The sequence below is a fragment of the Opisthocomus hoazin genome, chromosome 7, assembly GCF_030867145.1.
Source record: "Opisthocomus hoazin isolate bOpiHoa1 chromosome 7, bOpiHoa1.hap1, whole genome shotgun sequence".
Taxonomy (NCBI): Eukaryota; Metazoa; Chordata; class Aves; order Opisthocomiformes; family Opisthocomidae; genus Opisthocomus; species Opisthocomus hoazin.
This window is the reverse complement of record NC_134420.1, coordinates 27,642,551-27,665,540: the sequence shown is the minus strand read 5'-3', so window position 1 is coordinate 27,665,540 and position 22,990 is coordinate 27,642,551. Positions and strand designations below refer to the sequence as shown.

General features: G+C 42.6%; 1 protein-coding gene across 4 annotated transcripts; it reads right to left on the bottom strand.

Annotated features, from left to right (window-relative positions):
* ALKBH3 (alkB homolog 3, alpha-ketoglutarate dependent dioxygenase) lies at positions 1-22,775 on the bottom strand. Of its 4 annotated transcripts, none has more exons than XM_075425102.1 (10): positions 22,661-22,775; positions 21,692-21,804; positions 20,428-20,462; positions 18,581-18,628; positions 16,893-16,996; positions 15,592-15,680; positions 12,219-12,428; positions 3,030-3,128; positions 2,397-2,501; positions 1-1,166 (listed from the first exon to the last, which is right to left on the bottom strand). In XM_075425102.1, the coding sequence occupies exons 1-9, from the start codon at positions 22,746-22,748 to the stop codon at positions 2,409-2,411; spliced, it is 879 nt and encodes a 292-aa protein (XP_075281217.1). In that variant the 5' UTR covers positions 22,749-22,775; the 3' UTR covers positions 1-1,166; positions 2,397-2,408. The 4 variants fall into 4 exon arrangements, with proteins under 4 accessions (XP_075281217.1, XP_075281218.1, XP_075281216.1 ...); XM_075425103.1 differs by having other exon boundaries at positions 2,405-2,501; XM_075425101.1 differs by having other exon boundaries at positions 1-2,501.
* Positions 22,776-22,990: the final 215 nt, after the last annotated feature.

Genomic DNA, 22,990 nt, shown 5'->3' with positions numbered 1-22,990 from the left:
TTTCTCATATAAATCATTTTATTGCTGGGGAGAAACCTTGGTCTTCTCCAAGATCAAAGGAGGTAAAGAAACGAAACCACAATTTGTTAACATTATAAATTGAAACAGAGAAAGCGAAAAACTGTGCTTCCGAAACAGCATCAGCCTCCAGGGCCCCACCATCAGTTACGTGCCATAGCTTCAGTGCATTCAAAGGAGCTGCAGTTTCCACAGGCTGAGGTTTGGGCGTTTAAAAGTTTCCATCTAGTTCCCATTTCCTACTCTCTCCTGCAGCATGACTGCTCTTAACAAAGTCAATAAATGTAGCTTGTCTGAAGTGATAAAGGCTAAAGTGTCGACTCATCAGAATACCTGGAGAAATGAGTGCTGCCCTTGGTTAAGACAAACCACTCTCTGCCAGTTCTGCCAAACCTGTGCACGCACATAGGGCTGTGCACAAAGCTCCAGCTACCCAAAGGAGCTAAACACGACAGTAAGCATCTGCCTCCTTCAACGCTAATTCTCACGAGATACATCACAGAGCCCAGATCTTAGATTCAAATGCAAGTAATTAACATTAAATATACTCCAAAAACCTAGTTCTATACAAGCTGGGATGAAAGTGAAGACATTATTAGACAACAAAGTAAGTTTTCTAGTAACATTCATTCATTTTAGAAGAATAAGCTATTTCAAAAGCTGTATGCTGCTTTAGGTAGAGAAGCTGCTTCTAGAATTGTTTGATACACAAAGAAAATGATTCTGCCTTACTTCAGAGCACAGGGATTGAAATGGCTCAACAGCCTGTCCTTTAGATCATCAATAATATTAAAACACAGGCATAATTGAGTATTAATAACTTGACTGCTCTCATCAAATAAGAATTTTGAACTACAACAAATGCTGGCTAAGAAAAGATAGACATTTTCTAAACACCAACTTATGCTTGTACTGCAGAGGGATGGTAGCTTGCTTAACAATGCTAACACGTTACAAGGCATAGAGTATTTACCCCTGCTTGGATCCTACTTCAGGCAGAAAGTGAAGAGATAGCAAACCTGCGTTTTGATCCAGTACATGCCACGCCCTCTAGCTGCAGCGAGAACTTGACCACGTAGGCAGCGTGCCTGAGTTAACATCCAGACAGCAGTCATCAGCTCCCTGGTTCCCACCAACAGGTGACGTACCTAGGATAGGCAAACTTGAAGAATTCCGGCGAGTCAACCTAGAATCAGGTCCAAGCTGCTGACTGCTTCTCGGTAACAGCAGAGGTTCCAGAGACAACCCTCCAGGTAATATTCTTTAATGCAATATGCACTGACCTAGGAGCAGAGGCACCAGAACCAGTGCTGCACCTGGTGCTACTACACTCTGCTTGGTGTAGCTTTGCAACGGACATACATTGGGATTGTAATAATTTGGGTCCAAATCTTTGTATCAGTTCTTCTGGGTATCAAATTTGGCAACACAAGCCTAATTTTTGGAGATGCTGCAATCTCCTGTCCCACCCGAAATCACTGGAAGCCACAACTTAGTTGTGCTAAAAAGAAAAACAAAAAAGAAACTAAGAACTTATTAGCAAATTCTGAAAGTAGTATTTTTCACCTCTCTCTGTCTATTTTCCTGCTTACGACGCAGAGGCAACAGTTTTAAGCCAGCAGGGACGGAGGACTGTTAATACTCAAGCAACGGGCAGCTTTGGCCTGGCCGATAAGGCTCCTGACTAAGGTGTCTCTGTTGCTTTCCTTTGTCTGCCTTGTCTACGCGGATAAACAGGATAAAATCTGACCACAGCGTGCACAGCAGAAGGGAGCCTTGACCCTCTGTTCTACTAGACACTAGTATAATTCAAGCAGTTATATAAATAATGAAACGGATTGCTTCATTGGAAAAGACTTTGCAACCTACAAATAAAAAGCAATGCACTACCCCCTGGTGAAATGAGTAACACTCGGAGATCATCATGAAGTGCAGCTTTCTCATTTCTGTACACACAGCACACACAGAGCTGGCTTTACATAAAACAGTCTTGTCATTGCTTAGAACATGGATCACTACTGGGTGAGAAAGGGGAGACAAAAGAAGGTGCAAAAATAATGGCTCACTGACTCTTTCTGCTCCCGTCAGTACCTCTCAGATCTTTCACATGCTTTGTGTTCTTTTAGGAACGATCATTGCTTTTTCAGAAATTTAAAGCCCCTGATTTAGTATTATCTAATAGCATATCATTTCTGAAAACAAAACAGCACCGTCCACATAACACAGGCAGCTTCTGATTTCAAAGATCTTCATCATATTGATTCTTCCCCCCATCACATATCGCACAGAACTCTGTTCCGGTAAGGCTTCCTTTAAATCTGTAGCAATCTGAGACTCTGGCTCTGCTGCAGGTTTATATCCAACAATGCCCAAAGTACCTCAGTACCTCTTCACTTCCAAACTCCATCAGATTCTGGATAAATGATCCTAAAGGTCAAGTTTATCCGTGCATCTCTAGAATGATACTCCTTCGGCACCCGATGCTGTAAGTGGCATTAGGAAAAACAAACAAACAAACAACAAACCAAAAGCATGAGGTTTTGTATTTAAAATACAGGTAAGAAAATTTCATTTCCTGTGATGCCTTGTTATTAACATTTCTAAACATTTAGGTAGGGAAAAAAAAAATTCATGTTCTGACTGCTCAGGGCCACTGAAAACAAAAGGTCTTTGTAGATTACTGTAGACTTGTTAAATTAAGTTGCACCCTTTTCACACTCCAAGTTCCTAAATTGATTTTGCTCTTTCAGCTAAAGACTGCAACATTCATTGCTGAACTTTAATGCTGGAACACCTGAGCTGACTCCTGTTACATCACTTAGCACTTGAAAGAAAACTCCTTGTTTTTGTGGGTGCTTTGAAATTCTAAGGCAGAAAGCAATACCAATGTGCTGGGAAACAATTGTGTCACTGGGCACGGAACATCCCCTACCTTTACGGGAGTGCCTCATGCATATTTATAAAACTGCATTACGAGTAAAGCACACAGACGGTGTCCAGGAGGTTCCTACCTGCCAATCCTCCTGGGTAGCTCCCTCCATCATCAGCAGAGTCCCATGATCAAGCGGGATTCTTAGTCTTTCTACGTAAGTATAGTCTCCATTCTCTTCCTAAAAAGAAACATTAGGCACTGAAGAAGTGGGCATGTGCATTTGGTAGAAAACCAGTCCTCTACAGCAGAGCCTAAAAAGCCATGAGGGGAGAGGAGCAAAGGAAGCACTCACATGGTCAAGAAGTCTAAACCTCTCTGTTACTGTATTTCATAAAGAGTTCAGGAGCTGAGCATTTTAAGGATGAAAGAAGCCACTGTGTCTCACTGCCTGTACAACACAAGTAAAGTTCAACGAGAAGTTCCTACACCTAGTGCAAAACTCTGGAGCAAGGCTGCGAACCTTTTGGAAACATCCGTCCGCTCTTGAAATAAACAGTCCCGCATGGAGACATTCTGCAATAGCCACCCTGGTTCCAAGTTAACTACCTCATTGGAAATACACATCTTCCTTCTACTCTGAATTTGTCTTGGTTTAGATGTTGCATGTTGGTATAGTATTATCTGCTAGATGAAGAACTTTTCCTCTCCAAAAAAAATCTCCTTTTCCTATAGTACCCTGTAAAAAAAGTTGTCTTAAACTTTATCATCACTAACCAAAACAGATTGCTAAACTAGAACACAAATAATTTGCAAACTTTTCTTAAGCCTTCAGATTACATGCAATTCTTTTAAAGCACAAATACAGCAAACGGACATAGCAGCCCCGCCGTACTGGTCTCACACATGCTGCATCAGTGGGAACAGCGACTCTCTATTGCTTTGCACTATCCCTTCCAATTGTAAATCAGACTAATACACTGCTAAGTTAAATTGCGCAGGGAAGCCTATCACGCCAATGCAGTTCTCTTTGTTAATCTTGACAGTAACCTCCTCATGAAATCATACTATGCCTGACATGAGCTATCTTCCAGAATGCCACATGGGCAGGTATTATAATGGTTTATGTACTCCTTTATTATCTGCTGATTTTAGCCTTCAACAGCTGCAGCATAAATTGCTGCAAACCTTGAACAACTTCCATTTAATATCTTGCCTACTTAATGTCGGCACTGATTATTTTCTTAGTATTGAAATGTGAATAGGAAAACCAGGATGCCCCCCAAATACAGAATGGCAGCATATATTTTGCTTTTTATAGATCTCTATTGTCAGCTTTGCAAGCTGTCTAGGAAGAGGGGAAAGCAACTCTCTGAAATGAGGAATTCAGAGAAGTTTCAGACAGGGAATCACCTGCAAAATCCAGGGATTATATTAGAGAGAGGGGGAGTTAAAGAAATGTTTTAATTAGTGTTGAAAGGGAGGGGACTTAAGAGGTCTTTTATTTGTAAGTTATAGAAAGCCACAGATATCTTGAAAGTGTAAAGTGGATAATAAATGTCTTCCACTGAAAAAAAAAAGTATGACAGGTTCAGTCTCTACATTGTACAAATACAGGGTTAACCTGGTTCTGAGTATATTGCAAACAGCCTGAATGCGTATTTGTTACTGTACCACTGCCTCTATAAGCAGAGATACTGGCTTTTTTCCAAAGAGAACACCGAATCAGTTGTTCTTGAAAGAAAAGCCAGAAATACACAATTACTACAAAGAGATAAGAAAAAAACAATCAGGCCAGGTCTGAGCTTCTAAAGCATAATGGTGTTCCTGTAAGGGACCATACATCTTAGACAGCTGCTAAACAAATGTTTCATACTTTTTATTTTTTAATTAGTTAGGCAGTATCTTCTCTTCCAGTTTCTTATAGTGGCTGGTGGACTCCTAAAATCACACTTGCCGAGTGTCTAGGAGGAGGCAATGCTCAATTATCTCAGGCCTAGCTGCAGGCAGCAATTTATCCAAACTCAACAAAACCTGTTACTACCAGAGTGGCATTTGTCACATTTGTCATGTAAAATGGGGAAGATGAGAGGTCACAACTTCTGTCACTTGTAACAGAAGCAGATCACAAAGAAGCTGGAAACAATACAGGACAACTGAGACTGAGCTCCACAGGTCCTGGCAGGAGCCTGCTCCAGCGTGGGGCTCCCCACGAGGTCACAGCTTCATTCAGGCATCCACCTGCTCCGTCATGGGGTCCCTTCCATGGGCTACAGGTCGATATCTGCTCCACCATGGACCTCCATGGACTGCAGGGGGACAACCTGTCTCACCGTGGTCTTCATCACAAGTTGCAAGGGAAGGCTCTCTGCTCCGACATTTCAGGCACCTCCTCCCCCCTCCTTCTTCACTGACCTTGGTGTCTGCACAGTTGTTTCTCTCACATCATCTCACTCCTCTCTCTAACTCCTGTCTCACTGCCCAGTTTTTTTCTCTTCCCCTTCTTACCTATGTTATCCCAGAGGTGCTACCACCATCGCTGATGGGCTCGGCCTTGGCCAGCGGCAGGTCGGTCTTCGAGCCGGCTGGCACTGGCTTTATCAGACACAGGGGAAGCTTCTGGCAGCTTCTCACAGAAGCCACCCCTATAGGCCCCCCACTACCAAAACCTTGCCATGCAAACCCATAACAGCCATTTATCTTGCTCTATTATAAGTAAGGTGTAATGCCAGACACGTTGTCTTAAACTTCAGGGGAAAGAAGGAAAAAATTTCAGCAACAGGTACTATAAACACGACTGCTGATGAAAAGCAGAGAAATACCATGGTTTCTATTTCACAGGATTACATCATTTCACTTTGTGGATGGACAACAGTGGACTTATTTTTATCTCTTGTTCACTTTGATTAAAAAGGAATTCTTCTAAGATAAATTATTTAGCAGAAAACATCCTTTTTAAAAGGCAGTATGTAAAAGCAGCAGTTACATTCTGTTTTAAACGGGACATCTTGGAGCTTAGTTTTACTAAGAAAAAGAGATTTTAATGTCAATCAGATTTGCAAAGCTGGCAAAGTTAGACAAAAAGTTTTTACTGTCTTACATGTCGTTACTAATACTGTCCACCAAATCTCACTTCAGAACCTTTATCCCTAGAGCTGGTTTTGGACATACAGAAAACTCAGTTGAGTTTTGCAGGTCAAGAAGTTTATGAAGGAAATTTATTCTTGACTTCTAAGGAAGAAAGGACTTTTTTAAAATACTGATAACAAACATGGAAAGAAATGCATCAGGTAGCTTTTATATGGTCACTTTGTAACTCTATATACGTATTACAAAACTAGCTGCTTCCAAGAAGAGGTCTAGTGAAACAACTGTTCTGAATCTTAGTGTATTGGGATTTTCATAATCTTCAGTTGCATATTTAATACACTGTTCAAGTACACTGGCTAAAACCTTTTTTTATCCTTAATTCAACTAACTATAGTTAATAAGTGAGGAAGCTCAGCATGAGTTGATGTGAAGCTGTGAACATGAAATCTGTAAGTATTCCTGGACTCCAGCAAGGCTTTATTCCTCAAATGATATCAAAATCAAAAAGCGAAGAAAGAGAAAAAACCCAGTATAGATCTACATAAATCACCTAAGTTTTTTTCTTAAGTCTCAGGCAAGTTTATTGAGATAGTAGTAAGAAATGGGTTCTGGATAGTGTGGAAGCATCTTCCATTATAAGAAAAAGTAAATGGAAACGTCCTGCAGAAGAACGTATAAATAATAATGCAGTTACACATGCAAATGACAAAATTATTTTCAAAGGCTAAAGTCAGTAGCCTTCATGGAGAATGCTGGCTTCTAGTCTTCTGCTTTACCTATTTACCTATTACCAAGAGACTTCTCCTTACAAAACATCTAATCTCATATTTTCCAGACTTCCATCTTGTTTGTATCCCTCTTTTCCAATTTACTCCTCTACCACCAGCTGTGGCAACACTCTCCTCCACAAAGTGGTCTCATTTATCGACACTTCCGCATTTTTACCCATTTATTCTCACTAACTCTGATGAAATCCTCATTGTAGCTCTCTTCTTTACGGATTCAGTAAGAACGAATATCAGTTATATTGCCCTTTCCTCATGTAATCCACTTGCTCACCTACACAGGACTATCGTTAAACCCTCTCAGTCTTCCTGCAGCTGACCTAGCAGACTGCAAGCAAGGTAGCTCTAAAGCACTCGCATTTTCCTCTCTGCTTGTCTATAGCTGCTCAAGTCATCCCCTGCGCAGAGGAACCTGATGAAGTTCAACAAGGGCAAGTGCAGGGTCCTGCACCTGGGGAGGAACAACCCCATGCATCAGTACAGGCTTGGGGCGGACCTGCTGGAGAGCAGCTCTGTGGAGAGGGACCTGGGTGTCCTGGTGGATGAAAAGTTGACCATGAGCCAGCAGTGTGCCCTGGCTGCCAAGAAGGCCAATGGGATCCTGGGGTGCATCAAGAAGAGTGTGGCCAGTAGGTCGAGGGAGGTTCTCCTCCCCCTCTACTCTGCCCTGGTGAGGCCCCATCTGGAGTACTGTGTCCAGTTCTGGGCTCCCCACTTCAAGAAAGAGGAGGAGCTACTGGAGAGAGTCCAGCGGAGGGCTACAAAGATGATTAGGGGACTGAAGCATCTCTCCTATGAGGAAAGGCTGAGGGAGCTGGGCTTGTTCAGCCTGAAGAAGGCTGAGAGGGGACCTTATAAATGCCTATAAATATCTGAAGGGTGGGTGTCAGGAGGATGGGGCCAAGATCTTTTCAGTGGTGCCCAGCAACAGGACAAGGGGCAATGGGCACGAACTGAAGCAGAGGAAGTTCCGTCTGAACATGAGGAAGAACTTCTTCACTCTGAGGGTGACGGAGCACTGGAACAGGCTGCCCAGGGAGGTTGTGGATTCTCCTTCTCTGGAGATATTCAAGACCCGCCTGGACAAGGTCCTGTGCAGCCTGCTGTAGGAGACCCTGCTTCGGCAGGGGGGTTGGACTAGATGACACACAGAGGCCCCTTCCAACCCCGGATATTCTGTCATTCTGTGAAGTCCTGCAAATACTGGTGGACAACACCTCGTCCTCGGCAGCCACTGCTGTCTGCGAGTCTCCTTCACACCAACCCAAAAGTTCAATCTTCCTCATCCTGATCCAAGCCTGTTTTTCTACTGTGCTCCATATATTCCCATGTTCATATTCAATTAGTCCTGCTAGGACATGAAGGGTTATTTTTCTGCTGTTTCCAAAAGTACTAAGAGATCTTTAACTTGTGCTAGAACAGCTGCTCAAGGACAGAAGAAACGCACCATGTTTTAGTGTTACATTTGAAGGACTAACTCATCTGAAGGCTGATTCTGAGAACACCACGAACATCCTGCTATTATCTATCATGCGCATGAAGCTCCCTCCCTTCCCCAGCACCCGGCAGTTTCCTAGGTTACCGATGGAAGAAGAGCAACCTGGCAGCTGGCTTTCTAACTCCTTCCACTGTTCACACAGCAGTTCGTCAGGCAACTATACCCAACATTTCTGACGGCACCCACACCTGTTCACCCAGCAGGTCGTTGGACGCTACACCCAATGGTCCCTACGGCACCCACACCTGTTCACCCGGCAGGTCGCTGGACAACTACACCCAACGGTCGTTATGGCAGCAGCGGGATGGGGGAGCTTAGTGGGACATTAACTATCACCCTTCACCCTTGAACTAACATTTCACACTGGCTTCCAGAAAGAGCTAATCAGATAACCTGGCATTGTCTCACCGAATTGGGCAGTGATAAGCAACAGAAAAACAGGTAGTGAGACTGTATCAGAAAGACCAATCTAACACAGGGAAATCAGTTCCTCTAGAGCAGAACAATGAAGTCATGTAAGAGTGGGACAGGGGCCTTGAGGCTGTGCAGAGAACAGGAGGAGATCACGGTGGTGCAGTGGTGACAGTTATGCTGTGGGCAAGCACGAAAGGACTTGTTGACTAAACCAATAGATTGTGTGTGAATTGTGTATGACTCACAGCTCTAAAACAAAGCATTCATGTCTTGGTTTCAGTGTAGGCAGAAGCTACAACGATGGGGGGCGGAATAGGGAGGCAAGAGAAAGTTGAAAAAGTTTAAAGTAATTTACTGGAACTAGAAGTAGAAAATAAAAGAAACCAGATCACTTCACTGTAGACTTTGAACTACCAAAGCAGTACCAAGGCACCCAAAAAACCCAAGAAACCACTTAAAGCAAAGGTGAAATATCAGCTACAATCACACAACTAGTCCAAATAAACAGAAAAGGCAGTATACAGAAGAAGGAATGCTGAAAAACTCCAGCTGGTAAAGTAAAACAGTTTCTACTGTCATCTTAATTTCCATGAAAAGTCTCCTTAATTCCAGTGGGGAATTTACTCTTGAAATCTATTTGTAGCTTTTTTACATGCACTGGGCTGAAAGCTGAGTAAGAACTATTTCTACTTATCCACAAGGGATGCTTGTTGCTGCAGATTCAAACAGGCTATGCATGTCTCTACAGTCCGTTACCATCTATTATATGATGTACACTTACTCATCCAGTACAGTACTCACCAACAAGAAAAACACAGGACTGAACCTTTCCTTCCCCTCACCCTGGAACAATTTTCAGGAAAAAAAATACCACTTGCACCTAAATAACTTTTTTTTTTCCATTTTTTGCCAAAGAAAAACATAGAGAAAGGATAAAAGGATTTCCTTGTGTGACAGAGTAGGCTATGTGAATGCCACCAAATCCTACCAAGCAAATGTCAAAATTCACAGAAACGTGCACAAAAAAAGCCAACTCACTAACATTACTGGTCTTCTTTGCAGTTAGAGAAATAGGATTTCATTCTCTACGAAGTTCAGCCACATTTCAAGATCTAATATGGAAAATATCTGTACAGTTACTAACATGAACTGAAGCCTCTGAAGTCTCTGATCCAGTGTTCTTCAGTAGCACTACAAGACGTTACCTGACTTGTGGTACGTACTGTTTTGTACCCAGTACATGATCACACACAGGCAACCGTCTTAGTTTTTTTTCCAGTACCATTTATCCACAGTGAGCTTCTACCGTAGTATTTCTCATCTTGTAGTTTCATTACATCTTTCCATCTTTCATCTCAAAATACTTAAAAGCATTTACAAGAACAGAGGAAAATGAAGGCCTTTGAAACTCTAGAATCTGAAATACTGGAATGTTGGCCCTCAAAGAGGCTTAATTTTGGAAGGAAAAGGATTTACTTTCTTTTTCCCTCCTCAATGAAGACTAAGTCTGGAAAACCCGACATACTGATACTGGCAGATCACAAACCAGCGAGAGCCTTAATGCCTGTGATGACCATTAACCTGAATCCCTTTTCCCTAGACTACATTCCTCTTCCTGTAGCTTGCTTTTAAACAAAGTAATGATCAAACTACAAATATCTACGATCAACTTTAACTTTCTCTTAATGAAAGAGACAATGCTACATTACAATAGAGTATGAAAATTACTTCTTCTGCGGTACAGCCTGAAAGGTTGTAATTTCCATCAGAGCCTCTTGTAACTCCCACCTGGCAAAGTGTGTAGTGTCATAGGATGCTCTCAGAAAATTGCAGGCTTTGGGAACGTGCAAAGAATATGCAATGTGTGCCATATAATTATTAAGCACAAGTTCCCTTAGGCACAGGATGCAGTTAATAGCAACTTATTCAAAGATCACTCTGCACATGGGGATCATACTTTCGAAACAGGTATGTCACACTTGCAAAAGGAATACACTTCACCAGTAGCAAGACTCCACTAGTCAGAAATATCAGGTCAGAGGCACTGAATCAAAAAAGGAGGAGAGCTTAAGGAATACAGCTATAGAAAATCATTCATCTCAGGAAGAAGGAGGAAGAAATCGTGCAGTACAGATCAAAGAAGGTGGCCAATTATGAATGGCACAGACTGAATTTCCCCCTTTGCTCATAGTGGGTGTCTTTTCAGAAAACAAAAAACAGACCAAAACCACATCTTGCTCAAGAACTGCGTTTGATTTTTAGGAGAGAAGCTGCAAAGTTTATACTGAAATCTAAGTGGCTTTGATTCTGATGCATTGAAGGGGAACACATGCACTTCTAGAAATTAATCCAAGCATCATTTACAGTTTCCCAGAGGAATGAACTTTCCAGCTGACATTTTGTTATCACAGCATCAAAGATACTTACTCATGCTATGCCCACTGACATAATGCACTGGTTATGTGCTCTCATGCTCAGGGACCAGGATTAAATTCACTTCAGACGACAAAAAATTTATAAATCAGAGAACATGCGAAAAATACAAATTCTTTGTTTCCTGGTTCAAATTCTGACCTTTGCTGTTCACGACTAGGTGACCTAAGGTGACTCTTGAAGGGCAGACTTCAGTACGTCAGCATACAGTTTTCTAACAGGCTGACTGATAATCATCACCTTTGCTTTCTGCATTACTTATTCAGAATAAATAGCAACATAAGCAGACAACAAACTTCTTCCCAAACAATGCTCATGCAGAAGAGACATCTGAAGCAGGATACCTTAACACGAGGCCCATATTCTCAGCACAGGAATGTGTGATTCCTTTACTTGGATAAATACAAACTGCAAAATCTAAGTTTTAAGTTGGCTTGTAACGGCAGCATTCCCAAGCACAGCATTTTATCTGTAAAGAGTATTCACTACTGAATCACCAACTAATTCCTGAAATGATGTTCCACACATGCCTCCTTATCAAAGTAATGATCTCTGTTTAGTCTGTGAAGTATGATGCGAGAGTTTGGTATTTTATGGCAAAGAAATAAGCTCCTTCCCTCTGTTCACTGTCCCTCAATCTGAACACACATAAGTCAAAATGCAAACATTATTAAGAGGATTTTTACTTACAAGAGCAGTCAGAGCTACTTTTGATCCCATATACACTATGCACTATGCAATGTTTGCCTGAGTTTAAGAAAATGGTATCAACTCTTTGGTTCATTTACACAGTGAAAGCTCTCTTCCACCATTACTGATTTAATTTCAGGTTACAGGAAGGGCCCTTATTTGGGTAGAAGAGTGCCCAGGTTGCACTTCACGGCAGTACTACGCTGCTGCACGCTATTAGAGTGGTCCCATTCCCACTCTCAAGATGTCACGTTCCATGTGACAAATTTCTTGATCCCTACGTCTATTCCACAGAACTTAATGAGTTGTGCTTTCATCAACTACTGTTAAACACTTTTAGTAATTAAGTTCTCTGAATGGGAAGAAAACACTAAATGTATTAGTAACTACAGGACTCTCCTAATGTGATATGAACACTCACAGGGGAGGGCTTCTTCCTCATCTCAAAGGTCCGGGAAGCACCAAAGCTGAGCGAGGCAATGACAGGATTTTTTCCCAGTGATGGTTCATCGTCACTGTGCCAGTCTACGCTATCCTTCTCATTTCGGTAGAGGTTGCAGAGCAGAGAGTTGAACGTATAGCCCGCGAACTCTTCAATGCGCTCCTTTAGCATGGTCAGCAGAGGATGCCACTGTAATCAGCACAGCAGGAGTAGGGTGAACATAATGTGAGCAGGCCAGCAGCAGATAAAGACACAAGGGGAAAACTAATAAAAAACAAAATATACTGCACGTTAATCACAATAAACTTGAAATCAAACAAATGCCTCTGAACAATTGTGATTATATTTTTAGTAAAGCTGAGGAACGGGTTTTCTGTGAAATACGCCTTTGTTACCTATTGCTCAATATTAAATCATCTCTTACAACGATGAAGCCAGCCTGCCTTTCATACTAATGTAGCCAGCCACCCCAATTAACTGAAAGGTGACAAAGCAGACAGAGTAAAATCTGCTTGAAATGACCATGGATAAACATTGGGACTTCTTAACTAAGACAAAAAGTGTGCAACTTCTCCCATGCATACCTGTTTTTTTTAACCTCTTGGCCAAGCTAGAGCAGTTTAACACAGGGGCCTGATAATGTCCAAGTTACCTGGCTGTTGCTGGTGGGCACAGCAACCCACAAAGCTGCATCAGTGACTAAACTACGCGCTCTCAACTGCCTGCAGCTGCTGACACAGAGCAAGAGACAACAGTCGGCCTAACACTGTCACAGCGTGGGCCTCTGTCCCCGCTCTGTTAGCACAGCTTGTTGAGCCCAGCTCTTGGGGTTCTGACTTCGACATTGTAACTTTTCAGTGGTTCGCAAAACCAGTGTCACAGGCCCCTAATTTCATCCTTTCCTTTACTAATATCTTGCTGAGCCCACGGCAGCTCTGCACATTCCATTACAACTAAGTCCAGTGAATCATTATTTAATGTTATAATCTTACATCATGACTTTCATCTGTCAGAATGCTTTTAAGTACATAAAAAAAAAAAGCAAAAGCAATGTAGGCGAAAATTTTTGCCCATTATATAAGCAGAAACACAGATCAAGAGAGGATAAAGAACTGATTCCCAATCTCCCAGTGCATCACTGGCAGAAGGCACAAACAGAAGGAATTAGTTCCTAGTAGCCACCTCTAATAACTGAGTCTGTGCCACCTTCTTTCCATGCTTACCCACTTTTAAAGCATTTTTAACCGACTGGCTACACTGCAGGAGCCTCAACACACCACCTTCCTCTATTAGGGGTATTTCTAGCTAAGTCACCCCTTCAATGACTAAGCTTCATGTGAATAATTAATTACACAGAAACATAGCTTGCAGCTATGCGACATGTAGGGAAATCAGGAACACCACCCAAAAAAAGCTATAGTTTGTAACTGGGCTGCCTGAAAGTGCAGTAGGTACAGGTCGTGCAATGCAGACAGAAGAGTCCAAGCATTACTCAAAGCACTTTTCAGTGGCCGACTAGGACTAGATTCCTTCAATGCCTATCACAGAATTATTTACTCCTAAAAATGTTACCATGCAGTGAAATTTTACAATTCAGTGGAAAACCCACTACAAACCTGCAGCAAAGGAAGCAATTTTGTTGAAAGATTACTATGTTGCCAACTCCACCACTGCTTACAACAAAACATTTGGCTAATACCAAAATTCATTCAGCAGGAGCACTGGATCATACCTACCAGTGCTGCAATCACACCCAGTCTTACCAAACAAAAAAGAAGGGGCACAAAGCTAATTACTCCTGCAGATCAAGCGTTCAAGGCAGGTAACTGGTTTTGGCCAAGCTGTGCACTAAATTACATTTTACTCAGGATATTTTTGTGATATAAACCCTAACCTGTGGGTAAGGACTGTGCTTTTTACACCACCCACTGCAGCTTCTAGGCTGCAGGAACTCCCCCCTACAAAGCTGAGTGAAACGTCAGAGAGTCCTTGTGCAGTCTACCCAGGTACCTGCCTATAGGCAGTTTCCAGCCAGCAGCAGTGTGGGCTCCCAGCTGTGCAAGTTTGCCAGTGCCTCTCACTTTCTGCTGGAGTTTCTTTCTCTGAGTAAACAGCAGAATTATCCAGGGACAAAAGACTGGATCAGCATGTGTAACTGATTTAGGCCTTGTACCTCTTGGGTGAGAAAAAACAAGCCAGTGGCCCAACGAGTGCTAACTCTGAACTTTATGCAAACTGAACTGAAACCATGAATTCAGGGTATGGAGGCTCTATCCAACCTCTGAGCAGCAATGGCTTCCACAACAGGCAATTCTAAACTGGATTTAAATTGTTAGTGTACAGCAGAATAATTCTGGAGGGTCACTTCCAATCCTTAAAGCCATTCAGCTTCTACAACAGTCGATTTCAAATAATATTCCACAAATCAGAAAAAAAACCCGCCTGTTTTTCCACCACAAATTCCAGAGGTTATGCAATTTTTGAACTACAGTACTTCTGAGACTACAAAATCTTCACAACTCATCTGGTTAAATAATGCCTTTCCATTTATCCCAAACGGAGCTTTGCTAGGAGGTACCCCCCTTTGGCGGCAGTTCTGGGACTTCGGACACTTCTCTCACGCTGTCCAGCCTTCAGCTGTCCAACTTAACCTATGGTTCAGAACACTGCAGGCTACTGCCATGGAAATTTCAAACAAAGCAATACCATGAGACAGGATGATGGGACAACAGGCTGGAAGCCAGAGAGAGAGAGAGTGAACATGAACAAAACATCACGGAGTCAGAAGGCTTTTAAGCCTTCCAAAATGGCGTGGGAAATTACATCATACAATCTGGAGTTGGTGAGCAGGCAGGTTGTGTGTGTGAATTTTATGGCACTCATATAGGCATCAACAATATGCCTAAATTCTCATTTAAGCCATTTTGAATCTAAGTGTTTGTGAAAGTCACTACTTCAGTAACTGATGTTACTGTATCTTTACAACAAAAAACTCAGTATGACTGTGTACACTACAATCTCCAACATGAAGATGGACAGAGTAAGTCACAGAGAACAATTCAGAATTTTGTGCAAAGATACGGTGACCCAAAAGTAGAACTTTAAGCTCTGGATGGAGTTTCCTTTTGCCAACATTTAGCAACCAGATCATGCTCTTCTCAGTCAATCCACTCATAATGCTTGTTTCATGAAGTTGCCTACATTCGACCAGAACCTGTTGCTGATCAGAAATGAAATGCTGATAGAAACTCTAGAAAAAAATAAGAGGATAGAGGGGAATTTTTGTGTCTCAATAGCTGCAAGGGATTGCTTTGTAGCCAATAATAAAAGAAAACTGTAAACATATACATACATTCGGGTTTGGCTGCATTGTTATCCTGGAGTATGTGTAAGGAAGTTCCCCATACCAGGAGGTAAGCCTTGGTTCCTCAAAAGATACTTCTAAAAAACAGAAAAACAGGATTACTATCTCAGTTGCCTTATCACAGGGCTTGAAAATTGAAAGATGATGCAATTCTGCCAAAAAACTTGATCAAAAAGGGACTGTCCACTCACCTAAAGTTAAAAACCAGCCCCTTAAAATCCTCAGCCTTACATAACAAAATCAAGTGAGGAAATGTTATTCAAAAGCAGGTCTGTCTCTGCAAGAGGAATCACCTTGCCAAAATCTTGGAACTACATCAATTTTCTCATCCCTATGCCAGACAGGGCAGGGACTGGACAAGCTAAACACAACAAAACGAAAATGAAATTTTATATATAATTCTGGCTTGTTTTATACACTCCTGGTTCCAGTGCCCAATACACTGGCATAAGTTGCAAGATGTATCCACTGGGAAGGATGAAGTGGAAAGGACTGCAGTGTCAATGGGACATTACAGAAGCAGAATGTAGCAAGGCTGGACAAGTAATATCTTGTCAAATGTGTGTGCGCTCTGTGGAGTAATGCAAACATCAAGTTAAAAGTAGTTTCAACTTCTGAAAAGACTATCTTAGTAGCTATTTCCTATGCTTGACAGGTAACCTTCTCCATTATACCATACCACTACTGCAAGCCAATAAACACAGATGTTGAAGACATTTTCCAGCCCTGTCCAGTACCTACTCCGATATACCTATCTTCTATCCCATCCTGCCTGAAGAGAAATTTAGCTACAACAGGTGCCCCTTAGCGAACAAATCCAGAATAGCAGCCTCCTCACTTACTGCATACCGGAACTAATCAGCAAAGACAAGGTAAAAGAAACATGCTCTGCTGGGATTTTAAGAGAGACAGACAAAAATATTTCTGGTGATAGAAACCTCAAAGAACACAGCTTTTGCAGCATCAACAGGAGACAGTATGAAGGGATGGAGCACAGACTTAATCTAAAAAAGAGTGGGAAAAAGAACCGGAGGCAGTAAAAATCAAAATATTTTTAAGGCAAGGAATTCTAAATTGGAAAGATCTCGTTTAATTGGCAACAGGAACATAGTGCTAGAGATTAAAAAATAAGCAGCAGTACTTTTCAGAGATGCATGGAAAACCTAGAAGAAAATGTGTGAAGGAGTGGTAATCTGTAAAATTAAAAACAATGATAAACAATGCATGGCTTTTGGTATGGAAATGACCTGGGAATGACATGAAAAGTCGTTCTACACACTCCTCCTCACCCTGTCTGATGTGAGTTCTCTGACCCCAGGGTATGTCTTGGAGGAGTTGTTCAAACATCCAGTCTGCTTGTTCTGAGTCAATAAAGCCAGGGACCAAATTAATCCTAAGGAAGAAAAAGATAAAGAAAAGATGGAAGTAATACACACTTCTAGATATGCTTTAACAAAATATTTTAATTTCCAGGATTCCTAAAGGAGATAAGAATAGCTGCAATGCAGCAGACCAAAAGTTAAAGCCCAGTATCCTACTTCTGACCACAGCCAAACGCAGCTGTGAAGGGAAGAACCGGAGGAGCAGCAGGAGCTCCTCCTGAGTCTTCCCCCCACCAAACATGTCTAATTGCTTTTTAAAACCTATAAAAATGTATGCCACCAACAATATCCTACAAGTCCCACAATTAGCCATATACTGTGTGAAAAATGGCATCCTTCTGCTTGTTATTAACTTCACATCTGACAAATTACATAGCCCTGATTACGGCACTACAATCAACGTAAGTAAATAATTGTTCTTTACTCACCATCTCCATGCCAGTCAGAACTTGATAGTCCTTTGCAACTGCTGCCATCCTATCCTCTCTTTTCCAAGCACAAGAACCCTATAGCATTTAACCTTTCCCATTTTTATATTTTCATATGTACATTTTATATTTTGACTGTACTAACAGCAGCATTCAAAAAATTCCAGCTACTGTGGTGGGCCGCAAGTTGGAATGCTGTTCACAAGAGGTACTCTCACAAGTATTCAATGCTCCAAAGACATCACAATAAGAACATACATAGTAAAGGTACTAAAAGAGATGCAAAATCCGATTATTAACTTTGCAGAAATGTATATATTCCAGCAACATATGATGAAAACAAGGTCCAGAAAATGACAGAACAACCCAGCTGGTCACGTACCTTTTCTCTTTCTGGCTGGTCAAAGTTTTTACTTTTCAAATTGGTACAAAACTTTATTTGCAGTTTTAGAAGAAACCAAGATGAAAGCTTTGAAATAAATGCACAAAAATGTACTATATCCTTGGCATTTTTTTCCACTATTAATAAAACCTATCAAATTCAGAAGAAATTAATTCACACTGATATTGCAGCTACGTCAGCAAGGTAAAATAAAATGCATTTTAGTTAGCAGGAATCACAGAACAAGCAGGTTTTGTTTTGAAATATCCTGAAACTGAAATAATTAAGGCACAGCATGTAAGCAAAAGGGACAACCCTAAAGTTACCAAATCTGCCTAAAGTTAAATTAATCTAATAAAAGCATTTTAAACAAGTCCAATTTACAGCTAAAAGTTTTTGGTAGCCCTTAGCTATACAGCACAGACATCATGCACTTGCTAACGCAGGAATACTGACCCAAATTTCAAGCAGCAACTTACTCTGGATGGTGAAACAAACAGACATAGCCCCTTCTCCTTATTCCGGATAAGAACACTAGATGCAGTAAGCACTAGATGTCAAGAGGTTCATTTTTCTTCTCTTCAGTGCTGCTCAGAACTGTGTAAGTCTCTGCTACCTGATACTCAAAGTAGTTCCAGAAGTACGCTAAACAGAGGATACACAGGAAGGGCAATGTGCACCTGCCAGAGTCAAAACACTCTGCAGAGACCAAACTTCAGAAAGCCGATTATCACCCTGCTGTTCTGCAACAGCAAACGACAAGTTTCAAAAAATGTGCAACTCACCTAGAAATGCCAGTTGGTGCTCTGCTGAGCTCATACACACCAGGCTTGCTGAGGATGTGAGAAAGGACAGAGCCGTCAGATGGACAAACAACAAAAAACTATCTTACACCAAGCAGCATGGACTAGAGCTGCTGTCAGCCTGGACTAGGGACAGCATTCTTTAAAAAGGAAAAGAAAAAAGCTTTGTGCTATTAAGGGAAGCAACAGTATTCTGGAAAGAGTCAGAGGAAGGCAACAAGGGGTGCTGCAGAAGAAAATGAGGTTGCGTGTGCTTCCTGCCTCTCGCTCTCATTTCACCAAAGGCTCAATGCACCATTTTCAGGCTCTAGAGATAGGTAAACGAGGGATGTTGTGGGGCACCTGAAGGAGACAGCCATATAAGACTGCACTCTGACCGTTACGTTTGCATTTACAGGTACACAAGGAACACGAGTGTAACTGAAGATGCAAAATCCAGTTTTCAGTGAGATGACCGATGCCACCATTCTGCTAACAGCAAAGCGTTCATCAGCCTGTGTGACACCGCGGAATGGAGTTACAGGTACATCAGCAGTATTTAATGACTGTAGCTGGTACAGAGGGTAAACATTTCTTCCCTGTTACAAGTTGCATTGTCATGAAGTATTATTTACTCTTGTATGAATTGCTTGCTTCACCTATTATCTCACTTTCTCCTAAGCTAGATCCAAACATTGTACTGTTCTTTTTGCCTAGAACACTCCGGGAGTTAATCGCTCTCCATCATTGCTTCTCCCTCAGAACATTTCACCAGCTCAAGAGGTGACCACGTAACGTGTTTCGTGCTGTGCTGTGTTTAAAAAAGTTAAATAAACAGAAACTTCTGATCTCTTCCATACTGCACAAGCAGAGCGTAAACTGTGCTGTATTACCTACGGCACATTATTGTGACAAGAACGGCATCACAGTTTTATTTCCTCTGTATTTATTTATTTGATTTGTAGAACACTTAACACACTGAATTTGCTTAATACCTAGATATGATGTTATTACTACTATTCATAAAGAATATGCAAAGAACACCTCTCACAAAGCAGTTCTACTCAGAACTGTTTGCTACCACGCTAGCAGTGGGACAGCAGCTGAACATGTCATCTGAATTATGCCTGCTCTGCACGAATACCCACCTAACATCACATCTGAAGTTGCTACAGAAAACTAACCCCAGAGCGTCCAAAGTAAAAATGCAAGTTGAAAGCTGAATCTGTAACTTGCCTCTTAGGAACCACTTCGTAAGAAAATTCTACCAAGATGACCAAACTGAAGCAAATTCAATTTTCAAAACCTGTAACTTCACCATACACCACCACACCTTGTCACATCTCATGCCAAGGTTACTCTGAGAAGACCCCCACTTCAGCACAAAGGGTAAGTGATCCACAGTGTATGAAGACCCAGCTTCACTATGACACTTACTAGTGGCTGCTTTTATGAACCTTCAAAGGAAGTGCTGCTTGAGTTGCCATGCCAGCTACATTGCTGGGTAACAGAAAGTAATTTCCAGGATAGTTTACACAGGGACTGTTCTAGGAAAATGCACATTGCTAACCAAAGGAGACATATTTGCAGTGGTGTTGATCCAGAATGTCCAATTGTTCATTCTTCCTGGCTTATGCAGCTACACCAAAGCTATAAAAACTGTTAACACAGACTTGGACTCTCCCGATTATAAATTCAACTCAGGATGAAAGGGATGAAAGTCCACATTTGTACTGAAATTTCTCCCAAAGGCATGGCAGTTGGAAGCGGAGAAGGAACTCGCTAGATTCCCACTGACCAACAAGACAGAAAAGCCGCACGAAGGACAGTTAAGCCAGCATTATACTCACTCTATCACACCAGCCTCAGGAACTCTGCGCTCCATCTGAAAGGTAACAAGGCAATGCATCGTGAATATTAAACATTTAAGCACCTGGCACACTCCAGCCAAACAGAACGAATTGCCAGCTCTGGTGACTCTATATAGGCGCCTACTCGTACGTCAGTGAGAAAAACACACCTCTGGACAGTGGGTAAGCAGGAAGAGCCCTATCACTCTCTTCGTGCCCCAGCAACTCTCAACTGCAGCTACCTCTGCAGGCGGTTTTTAACAATCAGCTGCCCCCATGAAGGACATCCATTTCTAAATTATTTGGATTATTACACCAGTTGCTATTTACCAACTATAACAAAAAAAAATTCCTATCCTTACATTTGGAAGTAAAAATCCAGAGCAACTATAGGAGATATGAACAAATCCCAGGCCCCAGACAACGAGCAAAACACAACACAGACCAGGCACAGCAGGAACTGACACTTTAAAATTGTCTGCACAGCTTGAGATAGCTGGGTTTTGTTAAAACAGAAACCAAAACACAAACACAGTAGTTTAATTGAGCCTGGACTGTCATTCCGGTGGTATCAGGAGTTTATGCTTCTCTTCTCTGAGCTCAGTGAAGTGCTGAGATGCCAGGAGGTACTGAGCTGAGAAAGTAACAGGGTCAGAACATAGTACTGTGTAGATACCAGGGCTCTGCCATAGAGACAAGAGAATCTTCCCAGACTATCTCCAATCCTTCCAAGCCAAGCAGACAGCCTTTCAAACACTTCCGGCTTATAAAGAAGTGTTCAAGACTTTTTGTCCCCCAATGAGAGTTCCAAAAGGAACCGCCCTCCCACTGCACAGAGCGCAACATCCTTCAGCTGCTGACGGGACATAAAGCAACATCTATGAAACCAATCCCACGTTCTTCCCCTGTAACAAACAAGACAGATACCCCAACTGAGGGAGGAAAACAGAGCTCAAATCACGTTTAGGACATTGCATCACTCTGAGTATTTAGGAGAACACAGTCTTCCGGCTCTCCGAAAAAAATAGTTACGAACAGGTACGTAATGGACACTCAAAGTCTGAGGGTAAACAGAGACCGCAAATTTCTGTTTGCCATACATGCAAGACAGATGTAAACTCTGCTTGGTAAAAGCCCGAAGCTCAGCTCAGTGGAGTTTCTAATTTGTTTTCAAACATGAGAATATAATCCCAAAGTCCGATAATTTTTATCATTTGAAACTGAATAAAGGATGAGATTCTGCTAGTTACCGTGTAATTTTTACCTCTGATGGCTTTTCAAAGACAAATTGCTTTTGAGTGTGAGGCTGATCTTCCCTCACCCACGCCGGTCTGGTGCCTGCAGGGGCAAGGCTGCTGGCCACAAGTGCCTTCGGTGCTAAAGCAAAGAGAGAAGAAAAGAGAATCACATGAAATAGAATTTCACCAAACAAAAAATACACTTTGGAAGAACTTAAAGAATCGTTCTTTGAGGTACTCTCCCCTGCTTGGCAGAGACTCCAGGGAACAGCCAAGCCTACATTACATAAGAGTCAAAATTGCAGAGAAACTGGAATTTTTTCACAAATATTTGTTATTCAATGACAAACAAAAAATCTGCTCACTGGCTGAACGCGAGAAATGGAAAAAAGTCCTTGATTTCTTAGAAACAACTGGAAACATCAGCGTTATTAACATTCTTCTGATACTAAATCCCAAACACAGCAGCCACTGGGACAAGAACTCACTGTGGCCCAGCCAAAAACAGGACAGAAACAACAAGACATTTCTCTGATAAAAACACTTTTAATAAGACCAGATTTTGAAACCAGGGAGAAAGTATGGAAGGGCAGCTCGGGCACACCACTTCATGTGTTTTATTTACACGTGCGAACTGGCTTAGAGATGGGCCTGAAACAGCGACGAAGTCTTCGCTCTGCATAATTCAAAAGATGGCAAAAGTCTAAGCCTCCTCAGGGATAGGTGGAATGAAACGCGTCTGTGACACCACCACTACCCCCCCCTCCGTGTCAACGCCCGGCGCGCACAGCCCCAGCCCTCCCCACCGCCGCTGCCCACCGCGCAACGCTTTCCCGCCTCCGAAACCGCCACAAGGTACCTGCGGCCTACGCAAAGAAACCTGACCCAAACGCGGCGGCGGGCCCCTGCCCGCCCGCGGCCCTGCGAGCCCGGCGGTGGCGGCCTCGGGGCGCCGGGCCCCCCCGCGCCGCAGCCCGCCGCCGCCCGGCCGTTACCTGCGAGCCGGGCCGTGCCCGCTAGCCGCTCGGCCGGGGCGCCGGCCCAGCCGCCCTGCACCCGGGCCCGCTGCCGCCTGTCCGCCATTCCGCCGCCTCAGCCACCGCCCGCAGGGCCCGGCCCGGCCCGCCCGGTGCGCCGCCCGCCGCCTCCGCCGCAGCCCGCGCCGGAGGTTCCGTTCCGCTCCGTTCCGGGGGCCTCGGGCCGGCGGGCAGCCAGCAGCTGAAAGCGAAGGCTTGTCGCTAATGAATAGCTTAATTAATAGTTCCAATCAACAGCTTACTTTGTGTTCCAGTGATTTTAAAATAGGAGTACAGCCGGGAAAATGT